Source organism: Glycine soja, chromosome 10, assembly GCF_004193775.1.
Source record: "Glycine soja cultivar W05 chromosome 10, ASM419377v2, whole genome shotgun sequence".
Taxonomy (NCBI): domain Eukaryota; kingdom Viridiplantae; phylum Streptophyta; class Magnoliopsida; order Fabales; family Fabaceae; genus Glycine; species Glycine soja.
Window position 1 is genome coordinate 43351238 of NC_041011.1, and position 26690 is coordinate 43377927.

Here is a 26690-nt window from a genome sequence, read left to right on the forward strand (position 1 = left end):
CGGATTTCATAGTTGATTTCAGAATCATATAAAGCATTGTGGTGGGACCTAGGCTCTTCCCTTTCACTAAATAAAAGAAAGTGATAGTTTCACGTGAATGCACAGAAACAGAACACGTGCAAACAAACGAGGAATCCTTTATTGCTGCCGATGAGGTAGGTGTGGCTGGTGATAGCAACAACAATTTAATACCTCAAAAATGGTTCACTCTCTGCTCCTACTTCTTCTCCTCCTCACTCTCACTGCAACCTCTGCTCAACATGACGGCCCTTCGATCACAGCCACCATGGAGCAATTCTCCGGTTACAAAATCCACGAACCTCACTCTTTCCAACCCTCTTCACTCTCCGTTGATGCTCAGGCTCTTCAGAACCAGGTACTACTCACTACTCACTCACCCAACTATAGGGGTTGTGTTGTGATGATTGTTTCTTGACGTCTTTAACTGTTCCTTGTTCTTAGATTGATGAGCTTGCGGCGTTTTCTGACTCACCTGCTCCATCAGTAACCAGGGTCTTGTATACTGACAAGGATGTTTTAGGTCGCAGGTATATGTGTAACTGTGGGTCAAGTTCGTTTTTTTTTGTGAATTTTATTGTGATGGTTGTGCTGTATATTTTAGTTGTGCTTCTGTGTAAAAGAACAGTGTTTGTGTAACACTGCATAGATGGAAAGGTAGTTTTATAATGGTGCATAAAGGAGGTGTAAGTTTTGTCTTTTTTCTTTCTTTCTAACTTTTGTATGTCTAGCATTACCTATGAATAAACTATTCAATCTTGTAAAGATGTCCCTTCATAGACTTTCACTCCTTCCTTGTCTTGCGTCTGTAGGTATGTAAAAACCCAGATGGAACTTGCTGGCCTATCTGTGAGAGAGGATGCTGTTGGTAACATATTTGGTCGTTGGTGAGTGTCTGCTTGTTTTGTTCCTCGAAAGAATTCCAAATGAAATATCATCCAATAACTTCTAACCTCAATATTTATATTTATAATTGTCTCTGTCTCTGTCTCTGATATTTTAACTGGGCCTTCAATCTCATGTCAACATCATAAGGTTGGCTTGGTGGTTGAAAGGAGAAGGGGGGAGGAAGAGGTGGTGGGTTCGAATCCCTCCCACTAACAAATTAACAACTAAAATTGGCCTTTCAAAAAAAAAAAAAAAAATTCTATCTTAGTTGCAGTATGCCTGTAATTTACTAACTACACTCACCACTTTATCTTTGCTTGCTTTATGCAGGGATGGCCTTGAACCTGAGCTTGCTGCAGTTGCAACAGGTTCGCACATTGATGCTATACCTTACTCGGGAAAATATGATGGAGTTGTTGGTGTTTTAGGTGCTATTGAAGCCATCAGAGTCCTGAAAAGGTTTTTGATTTTTCTTACTATTGCTGATGTAGGACTTAATTGAATCTTCAGAATACAAATTCTTTTATTTGCTGTCTATCTTCTGATAATTTATGAGCAAGCTTGCATGTTTCAGCACCTTAAATTCCTAATGTATTTTCACTGTCCTGGCATCCTGCATTAGTTTTTGTACAAGTTATTTCAAATAAGTAATCAGAGATTCAAAATGAAGATACTTGTCCTCTCAGTACAATAGTTTCAAAAATTGTGGCCTTAGAGATAGTGAATCAAGACAAAGCTAACCTATATTTTCTATCCAATAAGTTATTAAAATCTATATAACTGTAGTTCCAGAATTTCTCTAGCTTGATGACTTGATGTTTGACTAGAACAGTATCAATGGATTGTTGTGCTGTTGATAACTTGATGTTTAACCATATTATGGGTCTAAACCAAATTACAAAAAAAAAGTATGTTTTGTATGCTCTGGAAAATACTGAAATATCAATTATACAATTATATAGAAATGAGATGTTCCACAGATAACTAATTCCTTGTGATTACTTATATATACAAAAGATCCAAATTTCCCACTTACAATATTCAACCACTATCCACTTCTGTAAGGAGTAGTGATGTTTGTGATTTCGATTGAAAACCTTCACAGGTCTGGTTTTAAACCTAGAAGACCATTGGAAGTCATATCATTCACATCAGAAGAACCAACACGCTTTGGAATAGGTTGCTTGGGAAGGTCAGAAACTGCATTTCTATACTGTCTAAAGAATAGGACTCCTATCTGTGGCTATTTTTGTCACCGAATCCATAGTTGCTTTTATCCCCTCACGTTACATTTCTATTTCTGATAACCAAGTTACATCCCATATTCTACTTCAAGTTTCATCATTTGTTATGTTTGTGCAGCCGCCTATTGGCTGGAAGTGAGGATCTTGCAAATTCTCTAAAGACATCAACTGATATTCAAAACATATCTTTCCTAGATGCTGCGGGATCTGCTGGGTATTCAAAAAATGAAGATGACTTATCCAGTGTATTTTTAAAGAAAGGAACATATTCTGCTTTTGTAGAACTGCACATAGAACAAGGACCTATTCTGGAAGATGAAGGTACACATCTTGGAGCTAACATAATCATTGCATTGGCCATAATTTCAATGATCTGATATTCTGATGTAATATGTTTCTTTACCCAGGTATATCTATAGGCATAGTTACTGCCATTGCAGCTCCAGCAAGTCTAACGGTTGAATTTGAAGGCAATGGTGGCCATGCGGGTGCTGCCCTTATGCCTAACAGGTGGCTGCCATCTTAAAACAGATATTATTCTTTTTCAGTGCTACACCCTTATCCTGTTCTATTGTTGCAGTAATTTGAACTGTAACACCTGGATATTCTTCTTTTTGTTATTCGAGATCTTTCCATGATTTTGAGTGAACAAATAGTAGCATTCTGTCTTTTGATTCCACTATATTTTCTAGTCCACTACTTTGATCCCTTTTGAAATTGAAACTTCTTAATTAACAAACTCTAATGATTTAAGTATACTTTATATATCATTTGGAGCAGAAATGATGCTGGTCTGGCTGCTTCTGAATTAGCCCTGGCTGTAGAGAGGCATGTGTTGGATTCTGGTTCAATTGATACTGTTGGCACTGTCGGTAGGTTATTATTGAAGTGCCTCGATTAATCTAGAACTTCCATTTAAGCTAACCTCTTTTATTTTACAAGGTATCCTGGAACTGCATCCTGGAGCAATCAACAGCATCCCCAGCAAATCTCACCTAGAAATTGGTGTGTATTTACAGGACAACTTTGGTTGAACCAGGCATTCTTATAATGTTTAATCACAACTGGTTTTACCATGCAAAAGTTGTTTCCTTATGTTTGTGAAGAATTGTTTACTTCTTTTTTTCTTTACCTAATGGATAATTCCAGTTACTGGTATATTATGTTACTTTATTTTTTTTTTTGCTCTGCATATTATGTTACTTTGTAAAATATCACTTTGTAATTATTCGGTATTGTTACAGACACAAGAGACATTGATGAGGAAAGAAGAAATAAAGTGGTTGAGAAAATTCATCAATCAGCAATTAAAATAACCAAAACACGAGGTGTCAAGCTCTCTGATTTCCGTGTCATCAATCAGGATCCACCAGCCATTTCTGATGAAGCAGTCATCAAGGCAGTAGAGACTGCAACAAAAGAACTAAACTTGACAAGCAAGTTGATGATTAGTAGAGCCTATCATGATTCATTGTTTATGGCCAGGTAATCTAGAGAGAGAGAGAGAGAGGTGACAATTGCTTTTACATAAGCAGATATTATTTCCTTATAAAGTGCCCAAAAACATTCATTCTTAAAAATTCAAATGTTAAAATGAGATTAAGATAGGATCTAAGCAAGAAAAATGTTCATTTAAAGGTTTTGTAATTTGTGAGCTGGGGATAATGCAGTAATGCACTATCAAAATATGTTTGACTTTCTCTTTATTCAAGAACCAAACTTCAATAAAAAAAAGGAAAACAAAATGGTGAGCAAACAGGTGGAAATTAAAATAAGGAGAAGAAAGTCTTACTTTTGAGCATGCTGAATATTTTTTTGCACCCACCACATTTGGCATTTTCTCACAAATTTGACTTGCACGTAAACTGTATATATTTTAATTTTGTAGAATATTGGGATTCTTATTATGTTTGGAGTCTTGTCATGTTAGTGGACTTGTTGGGCTGGTCTTGCACATATACCCTATAATTTTAATGCTTCCAAACATACAGTAGCTTAACAAATCTTTATTGGCATAATTTAATCTAATTATATTATGTTACAAGAAACATACAGTGGTTTGCTCTCATATGAATTGAATATCTGCTGCTCATGTAAATTATTTAATTGCAGGTTGTCTCCAATGGGCATGATTTTCATTCCATGTTACAAAGGTATTTACTGCTGCTTTTTTTTTGTGTGTGTGTGTGTGTGCTATGTGCTCTAATGTGACACCACCATCAGCATTGTTTGCGTAATTAATAGCCAAAAGAAGGGGAACCAAATGCAGCTACATGCTCCTTCTATAATAACTTTTTTAAGTATCAACAGTGATTGAAAAGTAGAGCTCTAATAATGTAAATAAACATCCAATGAATGAATTCAGAATACAGAGACATTGCACAAGTTTTTCATGTTAAATTAGACATGGCAAAAACACTCATAGCCTTTGGTCCCCATCCTACCACACCCAAAGGTTGGCTGGAAAACCCAATGGTCCCCATCCTACCACACCCAAAGGTTGGCTGGAAAACCCAATTTGACCGGTTCAGGGTTAGACTTTCCCCAACATGTAAATGGAGGGCACCGAGTTGGTTTGGGGATACAGGTTGTCTCAAACTTGAACTCAACCCTGTCCTGGTAATAGGTAAACTATAGAAAAGTTAAAATCATAAAATTGAATTTATACAGCTTTGGGGAAATGGGATTGGGGGCAGCGAGCCCAACCCCACCTTGTTGTTATTTATTCACATCAATGTAGATATGCCTTTTAGTTTCAAATTTGATAGAGCTGAATGATATGTAAAAATGTTTTTTTTTTTCTTCCTAACAACACCTTTATAAAGAAAGGAATTTATCAATATTATTGTTATTGTTTTTGCAGGGTACAGCCATAAGCCTGAAGAGTTTGCCACCATTGAAGATATGTCAAATGGTGTAAAGGTATTGGCGCTCACCCTAGCCAAATTGTCCAGTCAGTAACATCTTCTGTATTGAGTTTATGTGGACTATCATTGTAGAAAAAGGACATGTAATTTATTTCTGTTACAGCCTACTGATTAAATAATTTCAAATTTTGGATATACCCCCTTTAATCTATCAGAATGAGGGGCTGAACCATTCAATATGAAAAGTGGATCTATAAGAACCACTTTTTTATAGGACTAAAATGAAAACTCCCTGTGGAAGGAGTCACGGCAGTGAATTTTATTTCACCAGAGTGTTTAAAAGACAAAGGAACTACTGATATTGTAGAATCCAGTTGCAATACCCCAACCAGAATAGCCTTTTTATATCTTAAGAGTTGGACCACTTTGTTTGGAGACAAAAGACATGCATCTTACTTTTCTCATTTGTCCACATTGCATTTTAAAATCTCACCTATGATTACAATAGTCGAAACAGCTGGATTCAATAAATAAAAGTGATTATAAAATAAGTGGGAAAATGCATATATTTTAGTTTGGTAGTTGGAATAGCCCTTCATGGATATCCTTTGAGTGAGAAAATGAAATTCAGGGTTGTAAGAGTTTCCTCAAGAAGGAAGTTAGTAAAGTTAGGATGAAGAGTATAGTTGGCATGCTTGAGGTGGTTAGTTTTGTTCTTGGCTATGTCTATAGCTTAAACTACGGAGAGATTCAAAAGAATACACCATCTGAATTTTGACTCTAAATCATAACATGGCTCGAGCTCAGTGTGAGCTGACTTTTACCTTCTGGACTTGACTTGAGTTTGTGATCTATTTGACCTTTAAACAATTGTTTTCTTATGTAACCTTTATATTATTAAATTTATTAGTCATATATTCAGAACTTATTACTGTTGGAGTATAATAATCACTTTTCATGATAAAATATGGTAAAGCAATTTTAACTCTCAAATTTCCTCTTAGATACGTGTGCTGAGATGTACATTTGCTCATTATATTTCAATTTGTTAAATTGGTTTCTAGACGAAAATATGAAGCATTTTTTTTTTATATAAAATGAAACACCAGCTAGTATTTCAACTAAAATTGGTTGCTTTTTCAGTGTACATCATTTTCTCTTTGATAATGTTGTTTATAAATTGTATTATTAATGTTTAAAAAAATTAATGCACGCACTTCACGAGAGAGCTTTGCTAAATCCTTAATGAAAAAGCAATGCTACCGCACAGTTGCTGGGACAGGACGTACAGTCTTGTCCAAACCTCTCTACACTTTATAATAAACATATACACTTCCTAGTAAAGCTTTACTACTTTTGATGCATATGCTTTTGAATTTTGATTGAAAATTGAAGCTTTAGTTTGAAAAAACGTCGATGAAATTCAAATTTTGTGTCTGTTATATGCACTAGATATTACTACGACTAATAAATTGTAAATAATTTATGACTAGAGACAAAATTCTAGAACTCTACTTGAACTAAAAATCAAAGAGTAACGTCTTCAAGTTCAAAGCTTCAAATTCACACTAATTTATTTAATTGTTAATATGGACCTGTACTGGATTTTGAATGAATTATTTATGATTTAATAAATTATGGGATGGTGTTGGGCTTTTATCGAGGGGTTAAGCAGGAACATTCATGGATAGGGTCTAAGCAATGCTTTAGATGGAATGTCTTTTCTCTAATTGCTTTTCTGCAAAGACATGAACATCATAATTTAGTGATCATCACTGGTTACCGTGAATGAGTCTTACGATATGCTAATTGTGCTAAAACTGTCAACATAAGAAAGGTTTGCACCTTTAATCGGTGCATTAAGAGAGGTAAGCGTACTTAGCTAGTTTGAGGGAGACACTTTTGTTTATTGAATAATATGACTGAGATAAGCATGCGTTATATACAACGAAAATCACAAAGTTAATTAATATTTTATATCATGAACGAAAAATGTGGGGTTACTTTTTTTACTTTTGATTTTGTCCATTACATTAAATTGGTCTTTTTATTTTTTGATTTACTATTTGAGTTCTTCTATATTTCAACAATGGTCCTTAAAACACCCTTTTACCATTATACTCAAATACTTATTTGAAAATTTGGTGCAAAATATAATATTAATATAAGTTTTATGTGAAAATAATTTAATTTTTTTTAATTTATTATATTTTTATAATTTTATATATTATCTTTTAAAATATAATATATAAGATTAAATTCTATTTTCACATAAATTAAAATATGTATGTTTATATAAGTTTTATTTTTAATTTATATATTATTGTATAGGATAACCTACTCATTTAATACTCAATACAACTGTGTACGAATTTAAGTGAGTTACATCCTATGTCACTCAATAAAACATAGTATTATTATGCATTTCTATATAAAAGTATGAGTTATACATGATTGTTCATAAGGAATTTAACATTTAAAAAAAAAAAAAAAAACTTATAGTGCGGTTGAGAATAACAATTTATTTACGAGGGGACCAACAGGGTATTCAAATCTGTATTGATTATTGAAGAATTTTTTATACATACACATCTGTGAAATGTGTGTTTGAACTTAACCAATTTATTGTTGTTTGAATTATACTCCATACTCCTAATCTTGATTTTACCAATAAGTCTAAACTCTCATTAAGTTGCATTTGAAAAAATTCATTCTAAATTCTAAGGTTATCTTTGGTTTTTTAATTGGGTGACTCTTAACGTTCACTAAAAAAGTGAAACTATTTTTTTTATTTGGTTTTCAATTGAGATTTATCGTATATTGCATTTTAATTTAATATTATTTTGAAATTCAATTTGAAATGGAAAAGAAAGAACAATTACTTTTACAAACTCAGTTTAGAAAATAAAGCTCATTCAAATTCAAATTTCAGATTGTAAATTTTAACGAAACATTCACTAATTTACATGACTAATGGCTTCAAAAAGGCACATTGCAAAAGTATATCAACTAATCAAGTTTTGTGGTGAAGAAAGAGAAAAGAGAAGACCCCAAAACATGCAATCATGTATCTGGACAAAAAATATCCAATTGTAAGGACAAAAACGGGAGGGTATTTAATTTGTCTATTTGATTAAAATTTGCACTATCGATTGTAAAGAAAAAGAGAAGTGAAGACAAAAAGTATTTGGTAGAATAATTCAATTTCAATTAATTAAAGGATTCGTCTTATAGTTTTATCCAGTGGCTTAAGAAAAGAATTATTTATTTATTTTTTCTGTACAGCCAAAGTGGATGAATCCAAATTCAAAAAATTAGAAAGATGAAAGTTAACGCCGTTAAGAAACGGCGTGTGACCGACGAGGCTCATATAAAACGCGCGACAACACAACATAGTACAGGACAAAACTCAAAGCATAAAACTCAAACACAACTCACCAACACAGTTGTTGCATTATTTCTTTTTTCCAGATCCAACTTCAAAATGTGAGTCATTCTCCACTCTTTCTTTCCATCTCTATGCGTCAAAATGCACATTCTTTCTTTCTGAGATCCCTTCTAATCTTTGTTTCTGTGGCTGTGGCTGTTTTTTATTAAAAAAATTATTGCCTAATTTAATGGGTTGTTCAACTATTGCTATTACTATTATTTTCTGGGTCATTGACCCTTTGGGTTGATGTTTTTTCTAATGGGCTTCTGTTTGGTTGATGGTAAAAAAAATTGAAGTGAAGGTTTTGGTTACTTTCTGAGAATGTGTCCAATGGGGTTGAGGAAGAGGAAGGCAAATCTGTATACATGTTGAATTTGAATTCTGTTTTTCCTTTTTCGTTTTTCTATTGCAAAAGTGTAGATAATATGGTTCAAAGTTTGAGTTTTTTGGTTTTTGGTTCCTGGAAAAGCATTTTTTGCACCAATAGCTTTTGCATGTTTTGATCCAGTTTTGGAAAAAATAGTGTAACCATTTGGATTTGAACTTCAGGATTTTCGTTTTAACTTAAAATATAGTTTATAGACGTTCATTACGTTTGTGATTTATGGTTTTTTCTTTTATTGAATTTGTCGGTGAGAAACCAATATGTAAGATATTTTCTTCATTGATGTTGGAGCTTGAGAAAATTCAATGTGTCTTTATTTCTTTAAACTATGTATCATGTTTTCCTTGGGATGATCTGCATGGTTAAACTTTAAAATTTGTATGTCCGGCTCTTCTTAATTTCCTTGCTTAACACCATTTTTTTCTCCGACATATGATGTCTTGTTTTGGATGTAGTTGAGTTGTTGATTTTGAATTATTAGAGAGTCTTAATCATTGATTGGAGACACCCACCAACCAATTTGATTGCTTTCCTTTTGCATGTTTTAGTTTTTCCTGGGTGCTTTACTGCTTTTAAGCCTGGAATTAGGTAGACAATTGATTTTATTCCATGATTTATGTTAAATAATGCAGATATGCTTCCATGCAATTCTGTCATGCTAGTTACTTTAGTTTTCAAATAATCTTTTGACCCTTGGTTTCACCTTTTTGGTTGAACACAACGATTATGATCTTTAGAGAATATTCTCATCTTGCCTTGGGTTTATTAAATTTTATAAGTACATTTAGGCATGCTAGTTGTTACAGTGTTTATATGTGACTGTCAGAATCAACTGTGGTTATAGTGAGGAGAAGATAGCCCAATTAGTGAAGCTGGCATAGTTGTAATGAATGTGTTCCAGCCTTCCAGGAGAGAACAATAGTTTCAAGTTTCAAAGATAGCACCAAGATAATTCTCAAAACTATTGGTACAAATACAGAGAAATGTGTAATTATGGATTTCATGCTATAACTATTAGAATATCAATTTCTTTACAAAACTTTTATTCTATATTTTTTTTTCTCACAACTGTTGAAACTGTTGTTTTAAATAAAGTTCTTATTTTAGACTTTTGTGTTTTGGCAAATGAAGGAAGTTTATATAATATATAGTATTTAAGTAATGTTAATTACAGTACTATTTTGTTGAACCATTTAAGTAAAAATTCTGATATCAATGAGTAATTATTAATCAAACTATATCCTTTTGGAAGCATTCTATAACATCTATTTCAACCTTAAAGATGCAAGTGTACAAGACAATTGGTTTGTTTTAGAGAAAGATTATTTGGAAAGGATTAATGCAGAATTTTTTTTTGGGTTATATTTTCTTATCTTTCTATCCCAAAATATGTACATCCCAACTTCACCTATTCGCAATCATATATGTACTTATTTTTTTGTTATGTATGTCAATACAGAACTGTAAAACACACTGTGCTGATTATTTGTGGCATTTCAAATTTTAGTTCTAACATTTGTTTGTTATAGTGCAATGGGAGTGGAAGATACAGATATTTGTATCATCAAGGAGCCAGATCATGTTGTAGTCTATTCAGATGGCATTTCTCATGATTCGGGTCATGAAGCTGGAAGTGGTCATCACAATATTACAGAGTCGTATGAACAAATCAATGAGACTACTGAACATCATAGTTCAGAGGATAGTGCAAAGGAATATGAGGTGAAGGAATGCACAACAGAAGTTTCTGTTAAGGTCTCTGATGTCTCTAATGTTAAAAAATGTGAGGATAAGTTAACCTCAGATTCTGAGGGTGTCGTCAGTGAGAAAAGTTTTAAATCTAACAAAACAAGGGGTAAGCATAAGCCACGAGATACCGGGAAGAATGGAACAAGACCTCCTGTTACAGGCAGTGCCCAAATCAAGCCCACAGTTCCACAACCGTTTTCCCTAGCAACTGAAAAGCGTGCTTCGGTTGCAACTCGTCCTGCTTTTGAAGAAGACAACAAGGGCAGTAACAAGAGAAAATCTTTAAACAAAAAAAATGTGCTATCTTCCAATATGTTTAAACAGAATCAGGTATATGTTGATGTTGTTGAATCTGCTTCCTCCTTTAATTGTTCTGATGTCTTTATATTTGTGGAAGGTTAAAAAAATAAACCCTTCTATTATTGTGCCTTAAGTATATCATCAGAAAAAATTCTTAAGTTTTAGATATCATCTTTTGCATATTCATCTATATTCCGATCCAGATAGCTTAAACTTTTGATGCCTATCTCATTAAGAGGTTCTTCAGATTAGTTACATAACCATCTTATAAGGACTGGGATAACATTGCAATTTAATGAAACTAAATATGAAATGTCTAATTCATTGTTAAACTGATTATGGTTAATATTGTCTTATTACTATTTATTCACAATTAGTCTTGAAGCTTTTGTTTTGACTGCTTTCACCTTGCAGTTGAAATCTCCTGTAGTTTCAAGAAAGCCATTGCAACCTGATAACAAGAAGCATCCTGATGATGATGATTCTTGTTCAGTTGCTTCAATGTATCCTCTTAAATATGTTGCAGTGAAGAGTGTCAAATTCTCATGTCGAGTTTTTCTTATTTTGGCAACGGTTCTACTTCCTTTTAAAATTTGAAATTGCTTTTACTCCTTGACCATGTAAAGAACTGCAGCTTCTGTGCGATCAATCAAGTCCAGGACAACTGTTGCTTCTGCTCCTGTGTTTCGGTCCAGTCAACGTGCAGAAAAACGGAAGGAGGTAACAACTTGTATATTAGTTAGCTTTGTTTGGATAGATTTTCCTAATCCTACCTCAAATTGATTGGTGCATGGTCCCTTCCTTAGTTTTATACAAAATTAGAGGAAAAGCAGCAAGCAATGGAAGCTGAGAAGAATCAAAGTGAAGCTAGGACCAAGGTGCTACACTTTCTCAAGTATCTTCAACACTAGGAAATACATTGCCATTCTGTTACTATTTTTATAAGCTCATAAGTTAGTTTTCTCACTCTGATTCCTTCATCAATTTCTAAACATTCAAGGAAGAGATGGAGGAAGCTATCAAGCAGCTAAGGAAGAGTCTAACTTTTAAAGCAAGCCCTATGCCAAGCTTTTACCATGAAGGGCCCCCTCCTAAGGTTGAATTGAAGAAGGTTTGTAGTGTTCTTGTACTTTTAATAGTATCATGTATAGGGTTCAGTTTAATCATTAAAAACAATGTTGAGTTTATGTTAAGCTCTCAAACCAAATTTCAACAGTAACTGAAAAACTGCTCATTATAATTGTGAAAGATCTAGTTATGTAGACATATTTTTCAACTTCTGTGCTTGACAAAAGTTGAGTATCATGTATGGGTCAGCTACCAGCAACGCGAGCAAAATCTCCAAAGCTGGGCCGGCGAAAGAGCAACAATGGTGCAGTTAATTTATCTGAAGGGGACAAGGAGAAAGGAGCTGGAATCAGGAGAAAGCATCACACACTTAAGACAGACAACTATGGTGATAAGAGTGATGTAAATGGCTTATCTGACCTCAAAAACAAGACCAAGCATATTGAAGAAATTGATGCGACCGAGGTAACTGGACAAGCAGACTTGGAGATTGGCAGCCAGTGCAGTTTTCAGTGAGATTAGATTCTCATTTTTCTAATTTATATGTATCCGGGGACTGTGGACTTGTTTCTTGCAACAAGCATCTTCACTTTGTTTTTCCTTTTAACTTATGAGCACTTGCTGCTGTGTGCATTGTGTAAGTAGTGAAAAATGTTTATTTGTAATTTATTTCAAATTATTTGTAAAAATTCAATCCTGTTGCTCATAAGAGCAATTTGAGCATTTGTTTGTCTGCCTGAAGTCCAGGATCAGATTGTTTGAAGTGACCATTAAATAATGCTGTTCGATTAACAATAATTATGTTTCATTTCTGCAATTTGCTTTGCTACTTTTTCTCTTATTAATTAACAAAACCGTGTGGGGTTTTAGTAGTAGTAGTGTATGAAAAGATAAGATAGTGTCATAGCTATGATTGTAACATCCAACTTTATGGGAGTACTTGGAAATTACCTGCAACATAAGGGAACCTTGTTTAACAATTAAGATTAAGATGATGATTATCCGTTTAGATGGTCATTTCCTTTCAGTGGCAAAACTGACATTTGCATACTGTGGCCACAATGCCAGAGGAATAATGTATAGCTAGGCTCAAGGGTCCTAATGCTCGCTGCCTTTTGGTGGGACATTAATGTCTAGTGGTTACGGTAGAAAACAGAATAAAAAATAAAAATAAAAAATGTCAATTTCTTAGATGGTTCTGTTTTTACACGGCAGAACAGAGACCCTTTTGAACAAATCATACCCCATTTATAAAAGCAATACTGCTGGTCTGAGGGATGCTGCTTCCTTTTATCAATTTAGTTTAGTTTGTCGAAGCGTATGCTAAAATAGCCTTTAATTAGTATGCTTCCTTTTATCATACCCCATTGTAGGATTTTCTGATCAAGAAAATAGCCTTTAATTTCTTGGGGGTTAAACCAGATTCATGTTAGATATGGGTACAAGTGTTGAGGATTGCAGGTGATAGAATGGCTCAATCTGGTCGAAATCAAGTTTAATATGGATTTAGTCTAAAAAAATCTATAGATGTCCGAAAAAATTAGACTTTTGTCAAGCTTGAATATTCACTTTGAAAACTTGAATTAAATTTTATATTTTTTGATAAAATTATATTAACACTCTCGAGATTTTTTCATATTATACCCAATATATTTCTTTGTTTAATGTTTACAACAACCTCCAATCTTATAGACATATATGATGTAATGTTTTTTAAATAATTAAAGTAGTTTTGTTTTATATGTAAAAATCAGAGATAGTATTAAAAAATTTATAATAGCTTAAGTGCACTGTAGAATCAATTGAGTTAGATTTTTTTTTATCAGAATTAGTGTAGCATGGGAGTGTTAGTCTAATGTTTTTCAAACATTAAAGGATTAGTGTAGGAAACAGGAATAGAAGGAAAAGAAAAAAAGCAATTTCAATAAAGTTCAGGAGATGCCACTGTAATTTGCTTTTTTTTTTTTACTGACCTGTCATAGCTTGCTGATTGCATCAGGCCGGATATCTATTTTACCAGCTTTAATAATAAGTGTGGGACAAGATGAAATTAGAAGGCTTAAAGGGGAACTCGTGAACGAACTAAAAGGAAGGTTCTACTTGCAGTGTTGCATATTTAGTACTAGGAATATCTAGTGACTCTATGATCGAAATGGCTTTCAACTCCATAGTTTGGTAGCACAGAATAATGATTCTGAAAGGAATAGGATCAATCCACCATTTGGTGCATGTAATAATTGATATAAAATTTAGTCGGAGTTAATTAAATGAGATAAATGTCTGTTGGTAAGAAAAAATGTCTCAATCTCAATAACAAGCGACACAATGTTAACTTTCACCTTCATAATTTTCAAGTTACTTTTTTCTATTATATTATTTATTTTATTATTATACTATTCACACTATTAATTTAATTATTGTATTATTTTCACTTTAAGAATTCATTACCAAAAAATATATTTTTGTCCGCAAAACAAAAATATAATTTATATACAAAATATACAAATGTCTTTTTGTGGATTAATTTTTGGTGAAATGGTCTATATGATTTTTTATTTTTTAATCTGATCCTTTATATTTTCAAATTAATTCAGAATGATTCTTTTTGTTAGCACGGTTAGTTTCCATGTTAAAGAAATTCAAAATTGATGTTTTTGGACGGTTTAAAACTGTAAATAATTGTTTTAAACTTGTAATAAGTACAAATAATTTTTTGGCAGTTTAGACCGCCAGAAATCGATCCAATTTCTGAAAGTTCTATGGTGCTCATAAAGAACCTGGGTCTAAAAATGCTCTATGGTGCTCAAGAACTCATATGCACAAGGAGAAAACCACCTTCAGAATTGCCAATTTTTTAACCATTAATATCTTTATTTTATTAATGACATTAAGTTGTATTAATGGTTGATCATTTTTAAAAATATAAAAGATTAAAATAATTTTTTTAATAAATATAAAGATCAAATCGAAAAAATAAAAATAAAAGAACCAATAAATCATTTTACCTTAATTTTATTAATTCAATCTCAAAATTCAAATCCAAAATAATTTAGAGTTTGTTTGTTTCTCTTTTTTTCACAAGTCACAACAATTTTTCTGTCTGAGACCTGAGACACATTCCACAAAGCAAGAAATTTTCACTTTCACAAGTTAGGTATGGAATAATCGTTAGTTTTTCACCGACACAGATAAATCCTCTAACCGTAGAAAGAAACATATAAAATATAATCATCAATTGTGCATAACAAAATGCTTTTGATATATTTTTCTTTTATGAGAATGTTTCAAATTTTTATATAGCTCGTGAAGTATTAGGAAGTTTCTTTTTATTCCATATCCTCTGTACAAATATTAAGATAGTGTTATGTTGGTTTTATCCTGAGTGGGTGCATAGGGAATTAGATCCCTCTGACTCGGTGTCCACTCTACAATGATGAGTCCACATAATCTAGGGTATCTCCTAGAAAAGGATGGGCGAGAGTGAGAGGAGTGAAAGATTGACCCTTCTTTCATAATAATGTGGAATTAGCATTATATTTATGTTATATAATAAAAAAATGTTAGTTCAATTCTCGTAACTAATATAAGAATCTTGCTAGATAATATTTAAATATCTATATAAACATTTATTAAGTTTTGAGATTCATTTTTCTCCTGGTATGATATCCAACTTACTTAAATTTTTATTATCTAAAAATTGCTATATATGAGTGTTGAGTAACTGAAAAATAAAAATGCACACCAAATCTTAAGCTATGAATGTGAATAAAAAATAACCAATTTCTTGGTGTTGGACCTTGAGGGTCCATGGTCCTTCTCAAGTTCAATGACATGTTGCTATCGTCCTTTCACTATTACTTTTTGCATGTGAGCTTTATTTCCTTCCATCTTCCCCCGCTTCATCAGTTATTCAACTTGTTTCGTTGTGTCTGTTTTTATTGTTTGTTATTCTCCAATTAACTGTCTCAGTTCCCACTTAGTCCCACACACTTCGAAGAGGACAAACACCATCGTAGCCTTCAATCAATATGAGTGTGCATGGTGCAAATATTTTAGTGATTTTTTTTTTTTCATTTTTGGCCATGCTACTGATTGGTTGTATCATTACATTCCCTTAGTTCATAACTTTCCTCAGTTTCCTTCCCAATTGTTTCGTTCCTTTAACTCTTTGGATCAGTTTTTGGGTAGTGCAAGTGTGACATTACATTATATAATTCTCTAGGTGCTGGTTTGAATGTTAATAGTCAACGTAGGGAGAACTCCTAGTTCAACTTAACTATTAGGTCAAACTCTCGGGGTTACATATATGCTGGCTCTTCACTGATCTGAATCAGTTTTGGGTTTGTGTGTGTGAATATGAGGCTTACTTTGCCTAGGTGCATTTTGTTTCCTTTTTTGCCCCATTAGGACCACAAGATTACTTTCTACATGTTTAGCCCTTGATGGAATTAGATAAGCTGAAAACATATCAAGAAATTATAATCCCCATATGATATTGGAAACTATATATTTGTGCATATGAAATACAATACTCAAGGTAGAACAACCCTGCCCATAACTACCTAAACTTTTTAGTTTTTAGCACTTACTTTTCAGTAATCTTTAAATTTTGTCAAAACATGTTCTATTTTACTGTCCACTCCACTTTCCACCACCACTGCTTGAGCTATAAATAGGACTAACAGTATTTCTTTCTGTTTAAAGCTTGGATTGACACCATTTGGGAGTGTGATTCATCAATGAAAGCTCCTATTCATCTCTTCATTTGCCCCTTTTTCTAAGTGGAAAGCAAAAGAGAACCCCTTTAAACACCCCATCTCAATACCATGATACACAATAATTTGTGTTCTATCACTTTTACTCACTGCTTAAGTCACTCTGACAACATCAACTCTGTAAGCAAGAAACTCCATCCTATTATAAATAAATAATAATGCATAAAAAGAAAGTAATGCTATGTACAAAACCAAAGTCACCATTGATTACACTACACAACTGGCTCCATCAGAACAATTTGTGGAGCATAGTCCCTGTTGTCATAATTTTACAAAAATGTACATGTAATTCTACCAAGTTTGACTAGGAAAAGTTTTGAGGTAATCTGAAATTAGACGTACCTATTAATGTCAAATGTAACAGCAAGACTTGTGTAGATGGTATTAAGTCTTCCAACCAATAGGATTTTTGGAGGTATTGTTTGGCAAGGCAGGTAGGACTTAAAGGGAACTTTGCTATTAAGCCTTTAACAGATGCTAAAAGATCTGTTTACTTTTGCATCACTAATCCACCATAACTTTTATTGATTTGAAATCATTTACCATCACAAATAGGAAAATAGACCTTATTTAACTCCTTTTACATTTTCCAAGAACATAATTAGTATGTTTGAATTTTCAAAAACTAACAGTTGAGATCTACGTCAGATATACAACTTTGGCACTAATTTATACACATGGAGTGAATAATAACAATGAAAGTGAACAATCATTTAGGTTGTTAGAAAACTCCACTCACTTCCCCCTCCCCTCTTCGTGAGGGAAAAAAAGTATTAGAAAAAACAAAACAAAAAAAGAAGGAAAGGAGTAAAAATCTCTCCTACTAGGGAGGTTATGGTATTTACATAGATAATTTGAACTAAAAACTAAGGTAAAATGTTGTATAAATCATTCTTAAAATCTGTACGAAAAGCTTGACAAGATGGGGGAGCCATGGCATGGGGGACACACCGTTTTCTGACCCACACATTCCCCATCTTCACGTATATAAGGGCCCATGAAAAACAATGCATGACCAAATCAAAATCAAACAGTTTTCTCTGCTTCTGTCTCAAATCAAGTCTTTCTCTTCCACATTTTTCTCCACTCAAACATATGAAGGAGTTGAGGGGAATGGTGTCTGGTTCGAGACCATTCTTCTGAAGCAAAGATCATCATCACCCTTGAGAATGATCTCGGACCAGGCTTCATTCCCCCTAGCTCAAAGTATCTGCCATGAATCATGATCTTCCTACTAACAATCTAATTCATTCTTTTTGCTATGATCTTGCAACTAACCATTTAATTCATTTTTTTCCATCTCCAACAGAATTCAGTTGCCAAGTAACGTGTAAGTTCAATGCCCTTTTCTCTTTTTTTTTTTTCCATCAAAGTTCATGTGTTTCTTGGCAAAAAGACATGGATAATCACATTATCTGCTGGAAAACTCAAAGATGACTTGATTGACTTTATTTTTATTGTCTCTTTGAAATATGTTTGTCCAGCATGTTACATAATTGCTTTGATCAAACATGAAAGTTCCATGTTTCAAATAGCCATCATAATCCTTCTGTTTACGTTCAATTCTTTATATGCTTAACAATATACAATCTGCTTCTTGTTGAGACAAAAAATGAATGTATAAAAAAAGGGTATATAAATTATATATATAATTGTGGAAATGAGAATGTGGTTAAATAAAACAAAACAGTGATCATTAAGTTTTCTTTGGAATTGGTTTGTGAAACAGTGTCCTTGATTGCCGACCCTTGTCTTCTTTTCACCAAAATAGTTGAAAAACAGAGTTGTTGGTGTGAAATTAAGACTGTAAAGGGAAAATCGAATAGATGTGTAAAAAAGTTGAGGGTTATCTTTTTAAAGTTGAATTTTTGTCGATTGACTTTGCTTGTGGAGAGTTGCAAAGAATATAAGATTTAGACCTTTCGCTTTATTTGTTGCAAGGAGTAGGGTAGAACTTCTTTTAGAGAGTACCAAACTCATCAAAGTGAAGCTTTGAATTTTAGTCTTTTTTCAAGCTTAAGACTGCCATCATAACCATTGCCTTACTCTTAGCCCATTCCTCACTTTTAATGCCGTGTGGGTCAGAGATTATGCATGAAAACCTCATAATACCATATGGGTCAGACTACTAATGCATCAAAACCCCATAATACCATATGGGTCCATTCAACTTGGATCTTATTCTCAGCCCTAACGTCCTATGCAGCTACTATACAATCCTCACCCCACGTGAATTTATTAATTCCACCTTTGCTGATACACTGATACTGCACAAATCCGTTAAAGATGATTGCATTAAATTAGTTGATGAAATAGTGAAATCAGAATATAGTAGGGTAACCTTATTTATACATTAAAAACTATTCATGGTATACAACTGATTTAAATATTCTGCAAGACACAATTTTGTTGTGCATCATGATTTTATGTGATTCAAATAGGATTTTTTTCAAAAAAAAAAACTTGTAAATTGTGATCTCTATTAAAAAAATTATTGTTATGTATTCATATTTTTCGGGTTTGAAAAAAATAAAGAAATAATGAGAATGTATAATAATATTTTTTCTAGTTTTATTATTTAAAAAAGAAGTGTTGAAATAGTGTAATAAAAATGATCTAAAATGATACAATGCGTAACAATATCTCTGTTTTCAACTTGTTGGGCTTCAGAAGCTTGGTGGCAGAGAGAAACCGCAGTATGCAACTTTTTTTATTTTTATATAAATAATCAGAGATAGAGATGTAACTCGGATTTTTTTTACTATAATTAGTATGTTCAATAAAGAGATGCTACGTCTAACCCTGGTGAGTTTTACATTATAAATATTTCATTGACTTTGGGTTAGGCATTATCAATGATATCATCTTATATGGAACCCAGTGAAACCAGGGCACATGATAGTGGTCAATTGAAGTTTTTTTTATTTTTTATTTGAAGATATAAAAAATAAAGAAGAAGACGAGCCCTGGTGCAGCAGTAAAGTTGTGCCTTGATGATTATATAAAAAACAAAGAAAACTATTAGTATGATAATTGCCATAGAAAAATTTTGAAATATTAAATTTTCGAGTTTTAATAATCTAGGTTAGAAACACCTTTCAATATACCCAAAACGTTGAAATAGTCGTATGATATGCCTTCTTAATATATTCTGGTATTCAATAATGATGTAGTAAAGAACGACAGGAATCATGAATAACTTGTTGCTAGAAATCAAATAGTATATACGTAGAAGAAAAATTAAATTTCAGCTTAGCCTTTTCATGGATCTTTGCCATACCCTCCGTGCAATGATGAGGGAAATAACATCATTTTTGGGATTTTAGATACAATATTGGCACACAAATATAGTGTACTTGGGATTGAAGTTCCACCAGATACAGGAGTCAAAAGAGAATAGAGACATATTGAGTATGTCATCCCAAAAGCAAAGATAAAGTTGATCCCTATGCTCGATAAAGCCCATTATATTAGCATTACTTCTCAACATAGTAACATAAAGCATTCAACAGAACATCTGAAAGAACTTTGAAAAGGTTACTTAAAAAGAGCGAAAGAGAGATTTTGTTGGCAATCGCTGTCACACAACTTTTGCCACACAAGCATACACAACACAAACACATTCAAAATGCTCCATTAATTAATAACACTATTATCAAGAATGGATATAGGGAGCGACAAGGGTAGGTCCGACCCCTCCTCCCTCAATTTATAAAAACACATTAGCAAAATTGCTTATTTGTCACTTCCTCTACAATTCTTTTCTTGCATTCATGTAAACTTCTATAATTCTTTTCTTTTATTTTTCATTGTTCTCCTTCCATATTCATTAATGTGGCCGCTATACCTTATATTACATTTACCTCTGAGTTTCTCCTAATCAATGGTAAGAATAAGATCATTATATTTGATAAATAACATCAATAAAGAGTAAAAGATATCTTTTTATTTAATGGTGCTCTTTTGGCAAAGTGGAGATGCAATCTCTTCCATTCAAACTCTTGTCTATGGAGATCGATCCTAGACTCAAAATATGGGGGTGGAGAAACCTTGCTGGGAAAGTAGAGAGGTGTGGAGAGTTTATTTGGTGGAGGTACCTTAGAAAAGTTTGTGGGCGGAGGAGTAGTAATTGGTTTGATAACATGGTAGGATGGAAGTTAGGTGAGGGGGGTCCAACATCCTTTTGGTTTGACAAGTGGTGTGGTGAGGATTGTTTGGTGACCTCATTAATTAGGGTGTTTCAAAAAGATGAAATGATATGTAATATGGGGAGTTGAGTTGTAGATAGATAGGAGGGTGTAACATTCCGAAAATAAATTAAAAGGAGTTTTGAAAAAATAATGAGATTTTTATAATTAAATAAAAAAAATAATATTATTAATTAAAATAATAGTTTTAAGGTAAATAAAATAAATGTGTTTTTAGAAAATAAAAAGAATGTTTTGTTTATTTATTTAATAGAGAGTAAAATAGAGTTCTCTTTTAATAAAATAATAAAATAAAGAAAAATTTAAAATAGATAGTAGACTCAATCAGTCCGTCCGAGTCTTTTCCTCTTGATTCAGGTTCAACCTATAAAATATTTTAACACGCAGACTCTATTTATGAACTGTAAAAAACATACGACTTCTCAATTGTTCTCAAAATAATTTAACTCATTGCACCTCAAAGTGATTAAACTCGTCGGGTTTTCACAGTGGATTCCATCACAATACTCGTCGTGCAGTAACTAGTTGTCCTTAAAGGGTCTTACAGTTATGTGATTGTACGGTTCATAACTCACAACATCTCAATACACATGTATTTTACAATTCAACACATATTCAATTTATCACATACACCTAATATCAATCACAATGTTATAATCTCAAAGCAACATGTTATCACACCTCAGGAATCATATACACATCACACAATATTAATATATACATGACACAAACAGAAACTTTACTTATAAACTATGCAATACACACAACCATTTAATTATTTTTAAAATCATTTAAATCCATAGTGCTTAAAAGTGATTCAACTTGTCAAGTTCCTACAGTGGATCCCATCACAACACTCGCCCTTAAAGGATCTTATAGTTGTGTAATTGTACATTCATAGTTCACAACTCAATACATACAACATCTCAATACAGATTTATCTCATCATTCATCACATATTTAATTTATCACTTACACACAATCCCAATCACAATTTTATGATCCCAATATAACAATATCACATTAATCTAGTAAATCTTGTCCATAACACAAATGAATTATGCAAAAATATTTCTCACAACATGGGGAGTAAAACCCTCTCAAATAATTTCACATGATCATATCAAAATTAAAGGAATCAAAAGCATAGATTCAAAATTACAAAAAACACCAAGAGCATTCAATTTTATCGACCAATTTGTATTAGGACATCAATTGGCCCGTCAAATATAACAATCTCATGATTATAATCATAAAGGCATAATTACAATCATAAACATCCCAAAATAAACCCCAATTTAATCCTCTAAGGATCCTTACACATGTTCATTCTAACCCCAATTGTTATAAATTCATCCTTTACCTCTAAGAGGGCTCACTTGTATAGTCCGACAGTGATAGAGACATCTCTAGTGATTCCCTAAGATTTCTTATTTCTTCTGGTTGCTCTACTGGAGTTTCTAAGCGTTAGCGAGAAGGAGAATGGATTGAAGCTTCAATTTCACTGTCTTTGTGTGAGAGATATTTCTCTCTCTGCCGAAAATATTTTCCAAATCCCAACGGTGAGAATTTCAAAGAACGAGCTCCAAAGGAGGTATCCAAATTTCATGATGATCAAACGATTAACGAATCCAAAATCATAGTTTTAATGGAACATATTTGGGTGTATGCGGGAAAAAGAGAGTTTTGGAAGAGAAAGAAGGGAAAACGAATTTGAGAGTAAGAGAGAGTGTAAAGGCTAACCTAATATGTCTCTATTTATGGCTAGAATACTCTTAAGCTATTATTTACTCTATTTTTCTTTATTTTGTTATTTTATAAAAAGGAACTCTATTTTACTTTTTCATTGAATAAATAACCAATCAAAACATCCTTTTATTTTCTAAAATATCATTTTACTCTATTTATTTTCTAATACTATGGAACCCTTATTTTAATTAACAAAAACTCTTTTATCTCATTTATTTAATTTCTAAAAACTTTATTAATTTTAAATAAAACTCTTGTTATTTATTATATTAATGTTAAAAGAGAAAAATCTATTAAGATTACATCAAGAGTAGTTTTGGCAAGCGGAGTCCTCAACACGTTCCTTAACTCATCACAACACCATATCACAACTTCGAGATTTTGTTTTCTTAACCTCCATCTTCCTTGCTTTGTAGTCAATTCCTTTTAGTTTATACTTGTAATTAATCAATGAATAAAATTCAATACAAGTCACTAATTGCTTAATCTATATATATATATATATATATATATATATATAACTCTGAGTATAAACATAATTCTTATGAAATGAGATACTCGGTCTTACCGCTTTATACTACTTGTGTAACTTGGTAAGCTTGCCAAGGAGACAACAAGTGACCAGAAGTGAGTCATATCTATGGATAAAGTACTCCTTTAAGCTTATGTTGATCCCACATAGTTGGAGCTTTCTTGCAAAACAGCGTAACCCTGACTGATTTTCTTATGATTTTACCTAGTGAAAGTGATCTGACTTACCTGTGTGTGGTAAGAATAATGATGTGATCAAGTACTCCTTTAAGCTTGAGTCTTAGTATATCTATTACATAATGCTTGTGTATTATTGACTAGAGGAATGGCATTGTATTTTGATCCTTGAGTACATGAATGATGTGAAAATGTGTGAGACGTGTTGTGTTGAGACATAATGTTATACGATAAGTGGTGGAATGACGTGAATTATGTTTAAGTAAGTTGTATTTCATTTATATGATACGTATATCTACATATTGTGTTGTTTCTCTCTATTAGTTAGGAATGTAATAACTCACTACATGTGTGTTGTTTGTGTTTGGATCCTATAATGTTCTCGAACCTTGTGTTCGTGGAAGCAGATGGTTAGGTGGATGATTATGGAGAACTTCATGCTAGAGGATGTTGGGATATCATGCTCTAATAAGATGTGACATTGAGACATGAGTTTTTGTATTAATTACATGAAGTCCTGGATATGTAGTTTTTATCATTTTTGTTTCACATGTTGAATCTTTAATTCATTATCTGGAGTTTTGGATGACTTTGTTTTGAGCCGGAGATATTTTCATACCTTTAATTGATAAGTTTTAATTTGGTGATTAACGCGAATTTGATCCTTTTATCCATGTGAACTTCTTTATTTTTATTGAATAAAATCGTTTTATGTAATTCCACATTTTATTTATTTTATTATAGAAATATGTATATCGGGATAGAGAGTGTTACAAGTGGGACTTTAAATGGTGAAGATTGTGGTTTGATTGGGAAATTCCTACATTAAATCCATTCCTTGAGAAAATGGATGAAATAGTACTATCAATAGGTGTGGTGGATTCATGGTTGTGGGACAAAGACATCTCGATTGCTTTTGTTAAGAAAATTATTTTATGGACTGCATGTGACATCCTTATCTTTTATTATTTCAGTTATTGAATAAGATTTTCTAGTCAAAATAGTGGTTACTAACCTCTAGGAAAGTAGTTCCTAAACTTTAGGAGAAAATATTTTTGTTTTATCTTAATTAATTTTTCTATTTTTGCTGCAAGCATTATAAATGTATTGTATTAGTAGCTGAATTAAAAAATATCTCTTACGATTTGTTTCTCTGCAAAATATTTACATATTATCCTCTCTGTTTTGTACCATTGTCTTTGTTCATTATAAACCAACAGCTTTCTCCGTGGCATTAGCTTATAGGGTGCTTCATAATATACAGAGAGGAGACTTGGAGTCAGATTTGCTAGCTAATGTGTGGACTTTCCCAGTATTGTCGAAGGCTAAACTCCTGATATGGAGACTTTGCCTCAATGGATTACCTACACTTGATAATCTTCGAATAAGAAACTGTATTGATGTGACCAATAATGGTCTATTCCCACTGTGCGGGGCTGTTACTGAAACAGTTGTGCATCTCTTCTTAACATGCTCGCTAGTGGAAGGAGTTTGGAAGCAATGGATAGAGTGGTTGGATATTTGGACAGTGTTCCCGGATGAGGTGGTTCATATGCATATTAAAATGTAAAATGTTTTCAGGAAAAGCAATATGTGTAATGAGAAGATGAGGAAATGGAACATTTTATGGGGAACTATACTTTGTGTACTTGGAGGCTTCAAAATGGCTGCATATCTAGAGAAGGCAGGGATGGATCCATTAATGGAAAATTTTATTTAGAGAAATTGTTATAATATATAAATTTTAATGCAATAAAATGCATGTCATAACAAATTAGAAACGGTAGCTGTGTTTTTGCTAATTTAGCACAATAAATAAACATATATTAAACTAAAATTAATATATACATATTAAATTTTAAGCAATAGTGTGAAAGTCAAAAGTACAATTGATTATATTTAAATAATTATGTAAAAATAAAATATATATGTATGTGGATGTGTAGATATGTTATATTGTCTTTATAATCTGTCACTGCAAGAAAAGGTGTCCCAAAATGTCACAATCATAAGTCTTTCCTCCTCGGACGTTAAGGTTTTCTACTATTGTTGTCTCATCATAACAAAGTTTTTCCCAAGTAACATTGACTTTCCTTCTCAATAAAAACTTGAGCCTAGGGACATTTTTTAGGATCCCAAATGGCTCCTGCAGGACCGAGACATAGTCTAACCTAGATCTTTTTCTGTTGGATATTCCTGACCCTAGAAGTATAAGAGTCTGAAAGGGTGAAAGGAAAGAAGTGAAGTGAGACTAGAGCGAAGAGAAAATGAGAAAGGAAAGAAGTGAAGTGAGAGTAAAGCGAAGAGAAAACGAACAAGGCGTGTCTATATATAGGAAATGCCATCAAGAAATGCTAGACATGCAACTTATAGTCTTTCAAAATTGTATGAAAGTGTGACACTTGTCTTCTTTTTTTTTTTTGGGTCAAAAATGGATATAATTTATCATTTTAAATATGTTTCCATTGTCTATTTTTTATGATTTTTTAATTTATTAGAGATGTAAGTTACCTTTTTAAACTAATCAAATTAATTATGATATAAATATATTTTTAAAGTGTTTTAAGAATGAAAAACCAAACAATCACATATTATAAAGACAAAAAGAAAAAAGACGAAAGTGAAAAAAATTATTTAAACCTGTTTTTAATATCCTTTTCCCAAACTATCTCAAGAACACACTCGCCTCATCTTTTTCCCCCTCCCATAAACCTCTGATAGACATGCATACTCCGTTTCAGAAAAATCACAGTCCACTCTGGTAAATATTTGCAAGATCCCATGATATTAATGTCCAAAACATTCTCACTTGATATTGCGTCATAAAAGTGCAAGACATTTAATGAAATATTATTCCTATTACAATTAAAGGAAACTGAACCATGCTTCAATCTTCTCCCTACTGGAAAGAGATGGCAAGAATTGGATTGCATTGCTTTCATTCCATATATCAATTAATATATTTTGGTAACTTTTTTTACATAAATAAAAATCTTTATTTTTCTTTTTAAAAAGTTTATAATAAACTTGGTAAAGTTGTAATAACATTAATCAATAAACTGGTGTGTCAACAACTCAGAATGAGCAAACGTTATCAGCGACAAGAATATTCACAGTATGATGTTTGACCTGACGAGGAAATGCTTATTGTCACGTTGTTATAGTAACTAAATTAACATTCGTAGTGGCAGGGCACCATCCGTAATCCATTGCCGTTGGATATAGCGAGTGTTGAATGTAGGGTAGGGATTCGTTACGTGCAACTTGTAGAACGGGTAAGCATGTGAATTTGCTGAAATTG

At 32.6% G+C, this 26690-nt stretch overlaps 2 protein-coding genes across 3 annotated transcripts; both read left to right on the plus strand.

The window, feature by feature from the left end:
* Positions 1-71: 71 nt before the first annotated feature.
* Positions 72-5424, plus strand: LOC114371959 (ureidoglycolate hydrolase-like). The gene is made up of 12 exons (XM_028329301.1): positions 72-376; positions 463-548; positions 831-905; positions 1237-1365; positions 2012-2098; positions 2269-2471; positions 2558-2660; positions 2931-3022; positions 3093-3155; positions 3395-3635; positions 4263-4303; positions 5014-5424. Exons 1-12 carry the CDS (start codon positions 200-202, stop codon positions 5109-5111), a joined length of 1395 nt encoding a protein of 464 aa, XP_028185102.1. The 5' UTR covers positions 72-199; the 3' UTR covers positions 5112-5424.
* Positions 5425-8308: 2884 nt separating this feature from the next.
* Positions 8309-12747, plus strand: LOC114372126 (protein WVD2-like 3). Of its 2 annotated transcripts, none has more exons than XM_028329542.1 (7): positions 8309-8503; positions 10362-10911; positions 11296-11384; positions 11508-11601; positions 11688-11759; positions 11882-11992; positions 12199-12747. In XM_028329542.1, exons 1-7 carry the CDS (start codon positions 8340-8342, stop codon positions 12463-12465), a joined length of 1347 nt encoding a protein of 448 aa, XP_028185343.1. In that variant the 5' UTR covers positions 8309-8339; the 3' UTR covers positions 12466-12747. The 2 variants fall into 2 exon arrangements, with proteins under 2 accessions (XP_028185343.1, XP_028185344.1); XM_028329543.1 differs by lacking the exon at positions 8309-8503 and adding an exon at positions 8589-9799.
* The last annotated feature ends 13943 nt before the right edge of the window (positions 12748-26690 follow it).

What these genes read in the sequence shown, in the direction of transcription:
- LOC114371959 (XM_028329301.1), top strand. Translation starts at nt 200, where the DNA reads ATGGTTCACTCTCTGCTCCTACTTCTTCTCCTCCTCACTCTCACTGCA. An exon ending in AAGGATGTTTTAGGTCGCAG is followed by an intron (nt 549 to 830) that starts GTATATGTGTAA and finishes TTGCGTCTGTAG; the next exon opens with GTATGTAAAAACCCAGATGG. An exon ending in GGAATAGGTTGCTTGGGAAG is followed by an intron (nt 2,099 to 2,268) that starts GTCAGAAACTGC and finishes ATGTTTGTGCAG; the next exon opens with CCGCCTATTGGCTGGAAGTG.
- LOC114372126 (XM_028329542.1), top strand. Translation starts at nt 8,340, where the DNA reads ATGAAAGTTAACGCCGTTAAGAAACGGCGTGTGACCGACGAGGCTCAT. An exon ending in ATATGTTTAAACAGAATCAG is followed by an intron (nt 10,912 to 11,295) that starts GTATATGTTGAT and finishes TTCACCTTGCAG; the next exon opens with TTGAAATCTCCTGTAGTTTC. An exon ending in AAAGTGAAGCTAGGACCAAG is followed by an intron (nt 11,760 to 11,881) that starts GTGCTACACTTT and finishes TAAACATTCAAG; the next exon opens with GAAGAGATGGAGGAAGCTAT.